This window comes from Crotalus tigris, unplaced genomic scaffold, assembly GCF_016545835.1.
Source record: "Crotalus tigris isolate CLP2741 ecotype Arizona unplaced genomic scaffold, ASM1654583v1 scf7180000019599.1365583, whole genome shotgun sequence".
In the NCBI taxonomy this organism is placed as follows: domain Eukaryota; kingdom Metazoa; phylum Chordata; class Lepidosauria; order Squamata; family Viperidae; genus Crotalus; species Crotalus tigris.
This window is the reverse complement of record NW_024097615.1, coordinates 1,158,868-1,171,757: the sequence shown is the minus strand read 5'-3', so window position 1 is coordinate 1,171,757 and position 12,890 is coordinate 1,158,868. Positions and strand designations below refer to the sequence as shown.

General features: G+C 48.2%; 1 protein-coding gene across 21 annotated transcripts in view; it reads left to right on the top strand.

Moving 5' to 3' along the window:
• Positions 1 to 12,890, top strand: part of TNK2 (tyrosine kinase non receptor 2) — a 134,134-nt gene that overhangs the window by 62,668 nt on the left and 58,576 nt on the right. For all 21 annotated transcript variants that reach the window (XR_005559207.1, XM_039363789.1, XM_039363793.1 and 18 more), the window contains one exon: positions 719 to 813. Coding sequence is in view for 20 of the 21 variants with exons in the window: in XM_039363789.1 (XP_039219723.1) it covers positions 719 to 813 (95 nt within the window). In the remaining variant the exon portion in view is untranslated. The remainder of the gene's footprint in view (positions 1 to 718; positions 814 to 12,890) is intronic.

The window sequence follows — 12,890 nt, the reverse complement described above, 5'->3', positions numbered from 1 at the left end:
TAAGTCGCTTATTTCAGTGCTGTTGTAACTTTGCACAGTCACTAAATCGGGGTAGGCAACCTTGGCTCTTTTATGCCTCGTAGACTTTAACTCCCAGAATTCCTGAGCCAGCCACACTGAGGGGAAAGGGAGAGGTTTCCAAGCTGAGCCAGGCTGGCTCAGGAATTCTGGGAGTTGAAGTCCACGAGTCATGAAGGGGCCATAGATCCCCCATGCTGCCTGAGGAATTCTGGGAGTTGAAGTCCAGAAGTCATCAAGGGGGTCATAATTCCCCCACGCTGGCTGAGGAATTCTGGGAATTGAAGTCCACCCATCTTCGAATGGCCAAGATTGAGAAATACAGGCCTAGGACTGAGGTAGGCAAACGTGGCTCTTTTATGACTCGTGGACTTCAGCTCCCAGAATTCCTCAGCCAGCATGGGGAAACTATGGCCCCTTCATGACTGGTGGACTACAACTCCCAGAATTCCTCAGCCAGCATGGGGGAGCTATGGCCCCTTCATGACTCATGGACTTCAACTCCCAGAATTCCTGAGCCAGCATGGCTCAGCTTGCAAACCTCTCCCTTTCCCCTCAGCATGGCTGGCTCAGGAATTCTGGGAGTTGAAGTCCACCAGTCATAAAAGAGCCAAGGTGGCCTACCTCTGCACTAAATGAACTGTTGTTAATTGAGGACTCACAGATGTCCCCTATAAACCCTTCACCTTCCTTTTCTCAGGCTCAACCCACGGACATGCGGGCCTTGCAGGATTTTGAAGAACCCGACAAACTTCTAATCCAGATGAACGATATAATCACGGTCATCGAGGGCAGGTATTCTTTACCTTATATATCATTTTATTTTATTTTTTTTGTTGTTAATTGCCAAGTCGTGTCCGACCCATCGCAACCCCATGGACAACGTTCCTCCAGGTCTTCCTGTCCTCTATCATCTTCTGGAGTCCATTGAAGTTCACGCCTCCTGCTTCAGGGACTCCATCCAGCCACCTTGTTCTCTGTCGTCCCCTTCTTCTCTTGCCCTCCATCTTTCCCAGCATCAGGCTCTTCTCCAGGGAGTCCTTCCTTCTCATTAGGGGGCCAAAGTATTTGAGTTTCAACTTCAGGATCTGGCCTTCTAAAGAGCAGTCGGGGTTGATCTCTTCTAGGACTGACTGCTTTGATCGCCTTGCAGTCCAGGGGACTTGCAGGCGTCTTCTTCAGCACCATAGTTCAAAGGCCTCCATTCTTTGGCCTTTCTCAGCCTTTCTTATGGTCCAACTTTCACAGCCATACATTGCAACTGGGAAAACCATGGCCTGGACTATACGCACTTTTGTTGGCAGGGTGACGTCTCTGCTTTTTAGGATGCTGTCTAGATCTGCCATAGCTTTCCTCCCCAGGAGCAAGCGTCTTTTAATTTCTTGGCTGCGGTACCCACCTGAGGTGATCTTGGAGCCCAGAAAAATAAAATCTGTCACTACCTCCATTTCTTCCCCATCTATTTGCCAGGAATTGAGAGGGCTGGATGCCATGATTTTGGTTTTCTTAATGTTGAGTTTCAAGCCAACTTTTGCACTCTCCTTCTTCACCCGCATCAAGAGGCTCTTTAGTTCCTCTTCATTTTCTGCCATTAGAGTGGTATCATCTGCATATCTTAGGTTGTTGATATTTCTCCCGGCAATCTTAATTCCAACTTTATCATTTTATTTTAGTTTTTTTTAAAATCCTGCCTTCATTATTCTTCTAAATAAAACTCAAAGGCGGCAGGCGCACTGTGTCCTGCTTCCTCCTCCTCTTTTCCGAGAACAACAGCCCTGTGAGGTGGGATGGACTGAGAGAGATAGAACTGGCCTAAAGTTATCTGGCCGCTTTCCTGCCTAAGGCGGGGCTAGAACTCACTGTCTCCTGGTGATTGGCCCAAAGGCACCCAGCTGGCTTTAAATCCTAAAAGCAGGACTAGAACTCACAGTCACCTAGTGATTGGCCCAAAGTCACCTAATCAGCTTTTGTACTTAAAGTGGGACTAGAACTCACCGTCTCCTGGTGTTTGGCCCAAAGGCACCCAGTTGGCTTTCAATCCTAAAGTCGGACTAGAACTCACAATCCCCTAGTGATTGGCCCAAAGTCACCAAAACCGCTTTCATACTTAGGCGGAACTACAACTCACTTGTTCCTGGTGATTGGCCCAAAGTCACCCAGTCAGCTTTTATACCTAAAGTGGGACTAGAATTCGTCTCCAGGCGATTGGCCCAGAGTCACCCAACGGCTGGTTTTCATATCCAAGCGTGTACTAGAACTCACAATCTTCAGAAGGTCGCAAAATGGATCCTATGACCTGAGGACAGTGCAATCGTCATAAATATGAGTCAGTTGTGCCAAGCATCTGAATTTTAATCACGTGGCTTTGGGGATGCTGCAAGGGTCATAACATTTGAAGTGCCATTGTAACTTTGAACGGTCACTAAACAGACTGTTGTAAGTCGAGGACTGCCAGTACATTCAAGACAGTAAAAATGCTGTGTTCAAATAACGTTTACCCGTATCGTGGCATTCATTCACTTGCGGGTTCTAGGAGAGCAGAAAGGGCATTTAAAGCAGACCGTTTGCTTATGGCTAGGTGGCAGCAATTCACCTGCTCAGAAGCCAGAAATTAATAGAATAGAAATAGAAAGGAACAGAACAGAATAGAATATAAAATAGAATGTAGAGTAGAACAGAACAGAACAGATGTAGAATAGAATAGAATGGAATAGGAATAGGAATAGGAATAGAATAGAATAGAATAGAATAGAATAGAATAGAATAGAATAGAATAGAATAGAATAGAATAGAATAGAAAATATGAAGTGGAGTGGAATGGAATAGAGTAGAATAGAATAGAAAATAGAATAGAAAATAGAACAGAATAGATGGAATGGAGAATAGGATAGAATAAAACAGAACAAATATAGAATAGAATAGAAAATAGAACAGAACAGAAGAACAGAACAGATGGAATAGAATAGAATAGAAAAGAAAAAATATGAAGTGGAATGTAATAGAGTAGAATAGAATAGAAAATAGGATAGAATAAAACAACAAATATAGAATAGAATAGAAAATAGAACAGAACAGAAGAACAGAACAGATGGAATAGAATAGAATAGAAAAGAAAATATGAAGTGGAATGGAATAGAGTAGAATAGAATAGAATAGAATAGAATAGAAAATAGAATAGAAAATAGAATAGAAAATAGAACAGAATAGATGGAATGGTGAATAGGATAGAATAAAACAGAACAGATATAGAATAGAATAGAAAATAGAACAGATGAAATAGAATTAGAATAGAATAGAATAGAATAGAATAGAATAGAATAGAATAGAATAGAATAGCAGAGTTGGAAGGGACCTTAGAGGTCTTCTAGTCCAACCCTCTGCTCAGGCAGGAAACCCTGTGCCATTTCAGACAAATGGCTGTCTAGTCTCTTCTTAAAAACTTCCAGTGATGCAGCACCCACAACATATAGAAGCAAGTTGTTCCCCTGTTAATTGTTCTCACTATCAGGAAGTTTCTCCTTATTTCTAGGTTGCTTCCCTCCTTGATTAGTTTTCCATCCGTTGCTTCTCGTCCTGCCTTCAGGTGCTTTGGAAAATAAATGGATCCCCCCCTCTTCTTTGTGGCAACCCCCTGAGATACTGGAACACTGCTAATTCCTCAAAGCCCGGCTTAGTGAGTTGTGTGAAGGCCTCCAAGTGCCTTTGGCGAGCCCAGCTCGAGCGTGTTCTGGGATCTCAGCCAGCCTTTGAGAAAGAAGGAAACAAAGCTGACGGGAAGAAAGTTAGTTTTGGAAAAGGCTGGCTTGTAGCCTGAAGGGCTGAGTGGAAGCTCTGCCCACAGCCACGTCCCTCATGTCGTCCTCCGTGGCCTTTCCCTGCGGAATCCGAGGTGGAGATTTGACGTCGTTGTCGTGACTCACCCCCCCTTAACTCTGGAGAGATGCCAGCTGTTGGCTTCGCACACTGAAAGTCTCCCTGTGCTTCCTGGGTGGAGAGGCTCAGTTGGGTTAAGCCGCCTCAATTGGCCAGGGCTTTGAAAGTTAGACTCATAGGATTGGAAGGGACCGTGGAGATCTTCTCATCCAGGGGTTCCCAACCTCTGGGCTGTGGACCAGTACCGGTCCACAGCCCGTCGGGAACTGGGCTGCACGAGCAGCGGGTGAGTGAGCAAGGCTTTTATCTGCGCATGCGCAGGATCTAGATTGCACGTGAAACCATTCTCCCCATCCCACCCCGGTCCGTGGAAAAATGGTCTCCCACAAAACCGGTCCCCGGTCAAAGAAAGAATGGGGACCGCTGTTGTAGTCCAACGTCATGCCTTGTGCGGAAATCTTCCGAAACGTTTTGGGCAAAAAGCCTGTCCCGTCTTTCCTTGAAAACCTCCAGGGCAGGTAGTCCTCAAATTACGACTCCAATTGAGCCCAAACTTTATGTTGGTAAGACGTGACGCGTTTGTTAAGCTGGGGGGGTGGGGGTTGGTCACGCCCCCCGTTTAACTTTTCCGGCCACGGTGGTTAAGTTGCATTGGTTAATTAGGAACGGGGTCGTTCGGCAAATCCGGGTTCCCCGTTGCCTTGGCTTGTCAAAAGGGGGACCGCGTGACCCCCCCGCAGGAGATTGAAACCGTCGTAAATGTGAATCCGTTGCCAAGCGGCTGAATTTTTGATCACGAGAACCCTGGGGATGCTGCAACGGTCGTTCAGTGGGGAAAAAACAGTCCTAAGTCGCGTTTTTCGGTGCCGTCGTAACTTTGAACTGGTCACTAAACGAGCGGTTGTAAATCAAGGACTATCTGTAATGGAGCACATACCACTTCAGAAATGTGGCTTGTTCCACTGCTTAATCATTCTCACAGCCAGGTCTTTGCACGCTGCATGCTGAGTGACACAGCCAACGTACAAAGCGGGGGGGGGGGACTCCCTTGACCCCCTCAGGGTCCAGGGCTGACCTTTCTGCAGGGGCAAAGTAGTGGGGCCCTCTGTTTCTTTCCCGGGGCCCAGAAAAGCCTAGCCCACAGGCCCAGCTGGCTTAGCCTGCAATTTATTCTTATTTATCTATTTCCCACCTTTATTGTCTTTATAAATAACTCAAGACAATGGACATATCCGACACAACATCCTCCTGCTTTTTCCCACAACAACAACAACAATCCTGTGAGGAGGGTTGGGCTGAGACAGAGGGACTGGCCCAAAGTCACCTAGCTGGCTTTTGTGCCTAAGGCGGGACTAGAACTCCCTGTCTCTTGGGGATTGGCCCAAAGTCACCCAGCCCTCTTTTATGCCTAAGGCGGGACTAGAACTCACCGTCTCCTGGTGATTGGCCCAAAGTCACCCAGCTGGCTTTCATAGCTAAGGCGGAACTAGAATTCACTGTCTCCTGATGATTGGCCCAAAGTCACCCAGCTGGCTTTCATAGCTAAGGCGGGACTAAAACTCCCAGTCTCCTGGTGATTGGCCCAAAGTCACCCAGCCCTCTTTCATACCTAAGGCGGGACTAGAACTCACCGTCTCCTGATGATTGGCCCAAAGTCACCCAGCCCTCTTTCAGGCCTAAGGCGGGGCTAGAATTCACCGTCTCCTGATGATTGGCCCAAAGTCACCCAGCCGGCTTTCGTAGCTAAGGCGGGACTAGAACTCACCGTCTCCAGGTAATTGCTCTGCTGGCTGGGGAATTCTGGGAGTTGAAGTCCCCATGTCTTAAAGGGCCCAGTTTGAGAAACACTTGTGAATTTACCTTATGTGTTCAGCGGGGCTAACCTCAAGTCTGAACCTTCTTGGGATCCTCCTGAACCCATGCAAAAGCTTACAACTCTAGAAAGAGTACAGAGAAGAAGAGCAACAAAGATGATTAGGGGACTGGAGGCTAAAACATATAAGGAGCAGTTGCTAGAATTGGGTATGTCTAGTTTAACGAAGAGAACGACAAGGGGGGACATGATAGCAGAGTTCCAATATCTCAGGGGCTGCCCCAAAGAAGAGGGAGTCAATCTATTTTCTAAAGCGCCTGAGGGCAGGACAAGAAGCCAATGGGTGGAAACTAATCAAGGAGAGAAGCAACCTAGAACTAAGGAGAAACTTCCTGACAGTGAGAATAATTAACCAGTGGAACAACCTGCCTCCAGAAGCAGTAAATGCTCTAACACTGGAAGTTTTTAAGAAGAGACTGGACAGCCGTTTGTCCGAAATGGTGTATGGGTTTCCTGCCTGAGCAGGGGGTTGGACTAGATGACCTTCAAGGTCCCTTCCAACTTTACTACTGTTTTATTATTATTAAACTCCTTTGCCCAGCCCCACACTGCAGGGAGAGCGTCAAGCTGGGGGAAATTGGGTATGTCTAATTTAATCAAAAGAAGGACGGGGGGTGGGGTTTGACATGATAGCAGTCTTCCAATACTTGAGGGGCTGCCACAAAGAAAAATGGGGCATCCACCTATTCTCCAAAGCACCTTGAAGGTAGGACAAGAAAGAACGGCTGGAAACTCATCAAGGAGAGAAGCAACCTGGAATTAAGGAGAAACTTCCTTTGCAGTAGGAACAATTAACCAGTGGAACAGCTTGCCACCAGGAAGTTGTGGGACGCTCCATCACTGGAAGTCTTCATGAAGAGACTGGACAGCCATTTGTCTGAAACGCTTGAGCAGGGCGTTGGAGGAGAAGACCTGCACGGTCATTTCCAACTCTTGTTATTCGGAACTGTTGGAAAAATTGGAAAAAGCAGGCTGAACTAGACCTAGGCTGGGGAAGTGGGGGGGGGGGAAGGACTGTAGCTGGCTGCCCCCTCCCTCCCTTTCACCCTTCCGGTTGTTAGTCACCTCTTGGGCAAGATTGTGTGTCTTGAGGGCTTGGCTCCTGCCAGCCCATCCGTGTGAGTGTTGCGTCCTTAATTGTAGGGAGGCGGTGTGTAACCGGAGCTAGCAAAAGGCTTGGGTGTAGTTAAAGATGCCGATCCTGACGGTGTCCGCCCGCCCCCACCCAGATTACATCACGACATGCCTGGCTGTGCGGAGTGATGCACCCGCACATAAACCGCCGGTCTTTCCCAGTATCGAGAGAGGCAAGCTGAGATGGCAAGCTGAGATTGCAGGCCAGCTTATAACCTGGCTGCTCGGAGGAGGATCAGCGGGGATGACTTTCCCAGGACAGGTGACCCCCCCCCCGTGGACAATTTGGGTTTGGGTGGGGTGAGCTGGCGGGAGAAGAAAAAGAAGGGAGATAACTTCTGAGCAGGGGGTTGGACTAGAAGATCTCCAGCGTCCCTTCCAATCCTATTGTGCTATGTTTCCCTCTTCCCTCTATTTTTTTTCTTCTCTTCTGTATTTGCACGAGACAGTTTTGTTGGAAAGGATGAGTTTACACAAGATCCCAAATTGTATGGATTATTTGGAAAGGCTCTGATATTAGGCTGTTGTCTGAATGCACTCGCTGGGGATTGGTGTGACCTGCACATACGTGTTGTGGGAACTGAGCCGGGTGGGTTAGCTTCTGGGTCCAGGGGGATGTGCAAACAGAGAAATGACACAGTTCGGAGATGGGGGTGGCTTTTTCTGGGAGGGATGTGAAATTTTGAGCTTGTTTTGGAAAAAAAGAAATATTATTTCATTTATTCACTGTTAACTTTGAGGGCTGCTTTTGTCGGATGCCCTTCTGAGTGGCGTGCAACATGCAGGTTATCCTCGACTTAACGACCACATTGAGGCCAACCTTTTTCCGTCGCTAAGCGAGACAGTTTTGAACGTGACTTTTGCTCCATTTCACGACCTGTCCTGCCAGCGTTGTTTAGTGAATCACTGCCGTTGTCGTTAGGAACACGGTTGTTAAGTGGATCTGGCTTCCCCCATTGACTTTGCTTGTCAGAAGGGGAATCACGTGACACCCCCTTCGTATTTACGACATTGTGACCGTCGTAAATACGCGCCAGTTGTCAAGGGTCTGAATTTTGATCTGGGGATGCTGCAACAGTCGTAAGTGTGAAAAATGGTCATAAGTCACTTCTTTTTAGTGAGGTGGTAACTTGGAACAGTCACTAAACAAACGGTTGTTAAGTCAAGGACTATCTGCAAAAAACTCTTCGACACTTTCCTGGATATTTACATTTAGCAAATTCTAGCCAAATGTACCTCTGGTTGTTTCAAACCTTCCTTTTCCAAGCTGGTGCTCGCCAGACACATAATGATGATGGTGGTGGTGGTGGTGGTGGTGGTGGTGGAAGGGACCTTGGAGGTCTTCTAGTACAGAGATCACCAGTCTTTCTTGTTTAGCAGATCGGAGGGAAAGAGAGGAAGAAGTATTTTACACGCCCGTGTGCAGGGCTGCAAGCACACGCGTGATGCAAACGGGGCGGGGCTAGCACTTGCATGATACTGGTTAACCCTGCCTTGTTCTTGCACGGCACAGTGCCCCGTTTCTGCCCGTTTTTGCACCCAGGACACGGGGCGTCCCGTTTTTTTGCTCCGAGGCACAGCAGCGCCCCGTTTTTGCGCCCGTCAGCGCCGCGGCGTCGTTTTTGCGCCCCAAGGCCCGGCCTCCTTTTTTCGCGCCCTGTGTTATTTAACAGCTGCGGTGATTCGCTTAACAAGAGTGGCAAGGAAGGTCATAAAATGGGTCAACAGTCGTTTAAGAGCTGTCTTGCTTAGCCACGGGAATTTTGGGCTGGATTGTGGTCGTTAGTCAAGAACTCCCTGTAATGTCTTCCCTCAATCTGTCTCCGTTTTTCATCAGCCTTCTCTCTTTGGGCTTGTAACCTGGCCGGGCTTAACGGCCTTGCTGCCTTTCTTGGTCCTCCCTGATTTCCATCATCCCCTGCCTCCCAGAGGCTGCTGGGTGCAAATCCCAACTATGCAAATCAGAGAGCCGGAAGGGACCCTGGAGGTCATCTAGTCCAGCCCCCCCCGGCTCAAGCAGGAGACCCTGTGCCATTTCAGACAAGTGGCTGTCCAGTCTCTTCTTGAAAACCTCCAGTGTTGGAGCTGGCTGGGTGGGGAAGCTGGGTGTTGTAGTCCAAGATGCTCAAAGGAGCAAAAGCTTGTGGTTCTTACTTCTCTCCAACCACAAGTGATTTTGACCAAGAAAAGGATTTCACATTTCTCTCTCTCTCTCTCTCTCTCTCTCTTTTTCTCTTTCTCTCTCTTTCTCTTTTTCTTTCTCTCTCACGCACGCACACACACACACACACACAATCTAATTTCTATCTAATCTATCACATCTATCTACCTACCTCTAGATATCTACCTATCTACATTTATCTGTTTATCTGTCTGTTAGTCCATCCAGAGAGAGAGAGAGAAAGAGAGAGAGAGAGACTGACTCTCCCTTCTAGCACTGATGATGTTACCTAGTGGGGTAATGAAATGTTTCCAAGAAAACATCCAGGTTCAGAGAGCACCAAGGATCCCACAGTTCTTTTCCTCCTCCTCCTCCTCCTCCTCCTCCTCCTCCTCCCTCTCCCCCTCCCCCTCCCCCTCCCCCTCCCTCCCATCTTCACAGCCACTCCCTTCCAGCACTGGTGTTGCTACCTAGTTGGGTCATGAAATGTCTGCAAGAAAACCACCAAGCTCAGAGAGCACCAAGGACCCCACCATTGTTCTTCTCCTCCTCCTCCTCCTCTTCTCCCTCCCTCCCATCTGCATAGTCATTCCCTTCTAGCACTGTTGATGTTATCTAGTTGGGTCATGAAACATCTGCAAGAAACCCACCCAGTTCTGGGAGCACCAAGGACACCATAGTCATTGTCCTCCCCCTCCTTCTTCCCTCTTCCATCACTGATGACGACATCTAGTCTGGTAATGAAACCCTTGCAGGCGTTCATCCTGAACCTGAGTCTTGGCTGATAATTTACTTCCTCGAACGGAGCTGTTTGTCACAAAATGCCTCTTCCGTGTGGGGTGTGCAGGACTTAAGTCCCTAGGACATGGGTAGGCATTAACCTTGGCTCTTTTATGACTCGTGGACTTCAACTCCCAGAATTCCTGAGCCAGCCATGCTGAGGGGAAAGGGAGAGGTTTCCAAGCTGAGCCATGCCGGCTCAGGAATTCTGGGAGTTGAAGTCCGCAAGTCATGAAGGGGCCATAGTTCCCCCATGCTGGCTGAGGAATTCTGGGAGTTGAAGTCCACCAGTCATAAAAGAGCCAAGGTTGCCTACCCCTGGTCTAGGCTGCTTCATGACTTGTGGACTTCAACTCCCAGAATTCCTCAGCCAGCATGGCTCCGCTTGGAAACCTCTCCCCTCAGCATGGCTGGCTCAGGAATTCTGGGAGTTGAAGTCCATGAGTCATGAAGGGGGCCATAGTTCCTCCATGTTGGCTCAGGAATTCTGGGAGTTGAAGTCTGCGAGTCATGAAGGGGGCCATAGTTCCCCCATGCTGGCTGAGGAATTCTGGGAGTTGAAGTCCACAAGTCATGAAGGGGTCATAGTTCCCCATGCTGGCTCAGGAATTCTGGGAGTTGAAGTCCACAAGTCATGAAGGGGGCAAAGTTTCCCTCATGCTGGTTTAGGAATTCTGGGAGTTGGTGCAGAAGTCATGAAGGGGCCATAGTTCCCCCATGCTGGCTCAGGAATTCTGGGAGTTGAAGTCCACGCATCTTACAGTCCCCCAGGTTGGGAAACAGTGAATTAAATGGATAAATGTGGGCATCTGGAGGCAGAGAGCAGAGGAACAGAGGCAAAGTTTCACACTCGTGGGCAGGCCGGAACTCTGGGGCACTGGGGGATACTAGAAACCATCTTCAGGAGCCCCACTGAAACCGACAAAAAAAGCAGATTTTTCTCTCTGCAATGATTGAAGCTGCAGATCTTTTTCTTTTTTGCAAACCCTTAACTGTTGAGGGAAGAGGTGGTGGACAGCTGGACTTTCTGCCCCACCAACTCTGGTTCCTCCTGGGGGAGGCTGTCTCCTGAAGTTACCTGTGACTCACTCTTCATGGGCCGGCCGGCTGGCTCTGCCCATGTTTCCTGTTTATCTTCCTGGCAGGCCGTGCCAAGCCATTACTCAGCGTGGGCAGAGAAATGGAGAGGAAAGGGGATGTTGCACGTAAGAGCTAAGACAATCCCAGGATTAGGCTTTGGACTTGGGCAAACCATGGTTTATTCGAAAGAGGCTCTCCTTTTTTTTTTCCAAATGGCAAACCAGCTGGCTGGGTTTGCAGAAACCGGCCTGGCAAAAACATAGTGGTGGTGGTAGTAGTAGTAGTAGTAGTAGTAGTAGTAGTAGTAGTAGTAGTAGTAGTAGTAGTAATGTTGGAAGGGACCTTGGAGGTCATCTAGTCCAACCCCCTGCTATACCATTTCAGGCAAATGGTCATCCAGTCTCTTCTTAAAAACTTCCAGTGTTGGAGCATTCAGCGCTTCTGGAGGCAGGTAGTTCCATTGATTAATTATTCTAACTATCAGGAAGCTTTTTCTTCGTTCTAGGTTGCTTCTCTCCTTGATTAGTTTCCATCCGTTGCTTCTTGTCCTTCCCTCTGGTGCTTTGGAGAATTGCTTGACTCCCTCTTCTTTGGGGCAGCCCCTGAGATACTGGAACACTGCTATCCTGTCCCCCCTTCTTTTCCTTAAACTAGACATACCCAATTCCAGCAACCGTTCCTGATACGTTTTAGCCTCCAGTCCCCTGATCATCTTTGTTGCCCTTCTCTGCACTCTTTCCAGAGTCTCAGCATCTTTTTTACAACGTGGTGACCAAACCTGGATGCTGTATTCCAAGTGTGGCCTTACCAAGGCCTTGTAAAGTGGTATTAACACTTCACATGATCTTGATTCTATCCTCTGTTAATGCAGCCTAGCACTGTGTTGGCCTTTTTGGCAGCTGCAGCACACGGCTGGCTCCTATTTAAGGGATTGTCCACTAGGACTCCGAGGTCCCTTTCACAATTACTACTATTGAGCAAGGTACCCCCCTATACTATACCTGTACCTTTGGTTTTTCTTGCCACTGAATTTCATTTTGTTAGATAGCGCCCAGTGTTCAAGTCTGTCCAGATCCTCCTGTATTTCACCAGTCTGAGCTGGTCAGCTGGTGCTTTTTTTCCCCTAGTCCTCAACTTACAACCGTTTGTGTGGCGAGGATTCAAAGTTAACGACGGCACTGGGGAAAAAAAAAAGATATGTGACCGCTGCAGCCATCCCTGTGTTCACATCAAAATTTGGATGCTTGGCAACTGGCTCATATTTATGACGGTTGCAGTGTCCCCCGGGGTCACGTGATCCCCTTTTGCAGCCTTCTGACAAAGCCAATGGGGGGAAGCCAGATTAACTTAACCAAGTTACCAGTTTAACAACTCCCAGAATTCCTGAGCCACCATGGGGGAACTATGGCCCCTTCATGACTCGTGGACTTCAACTCCCAGAATTCCTGAGCCAGCATGGCTCAGCTTGGAAACCTCTCTCTTTCCCCTCAGCATGGCTGGCTTAGGCCTAGACCAGGGGTAGGCAACCTTGGCTCTTTTATGACTCGTGGACTTCAACTCCCAGAATTCCTGAGCCAGCATGGGGGAAACTATGGCCCCTTCATGACTCGTGGACTTCAACTCCCAGAGCAACAAAGATGATTAGGGGACTGGAGGCTAAAACATATAAGGAACGGTTGCTAGAATTGGGTATGTCTAGTTTAACGAAGAGAAGGACAAGGGGGGACATGATAGCAGTATTCCAATATCTCAGGGGCTGCCATAAAGAAGAGGGAATTAAGCTATTTTCCAAAGCACCTGAAGGCAGGACAAGAAGCAACGGGTGGAAACTAATCAAGGAGAGAAGCAACCTAGAACTAAGGAGAAACTTCCTGACAGTGAGAACAATTAATCAGTGGAACAGCCTGCCTCCAGAAGCAGTAAATGCTCCAACACTGGAAGTTTTTAAGAAGAGACTGGACAGCCATTTGT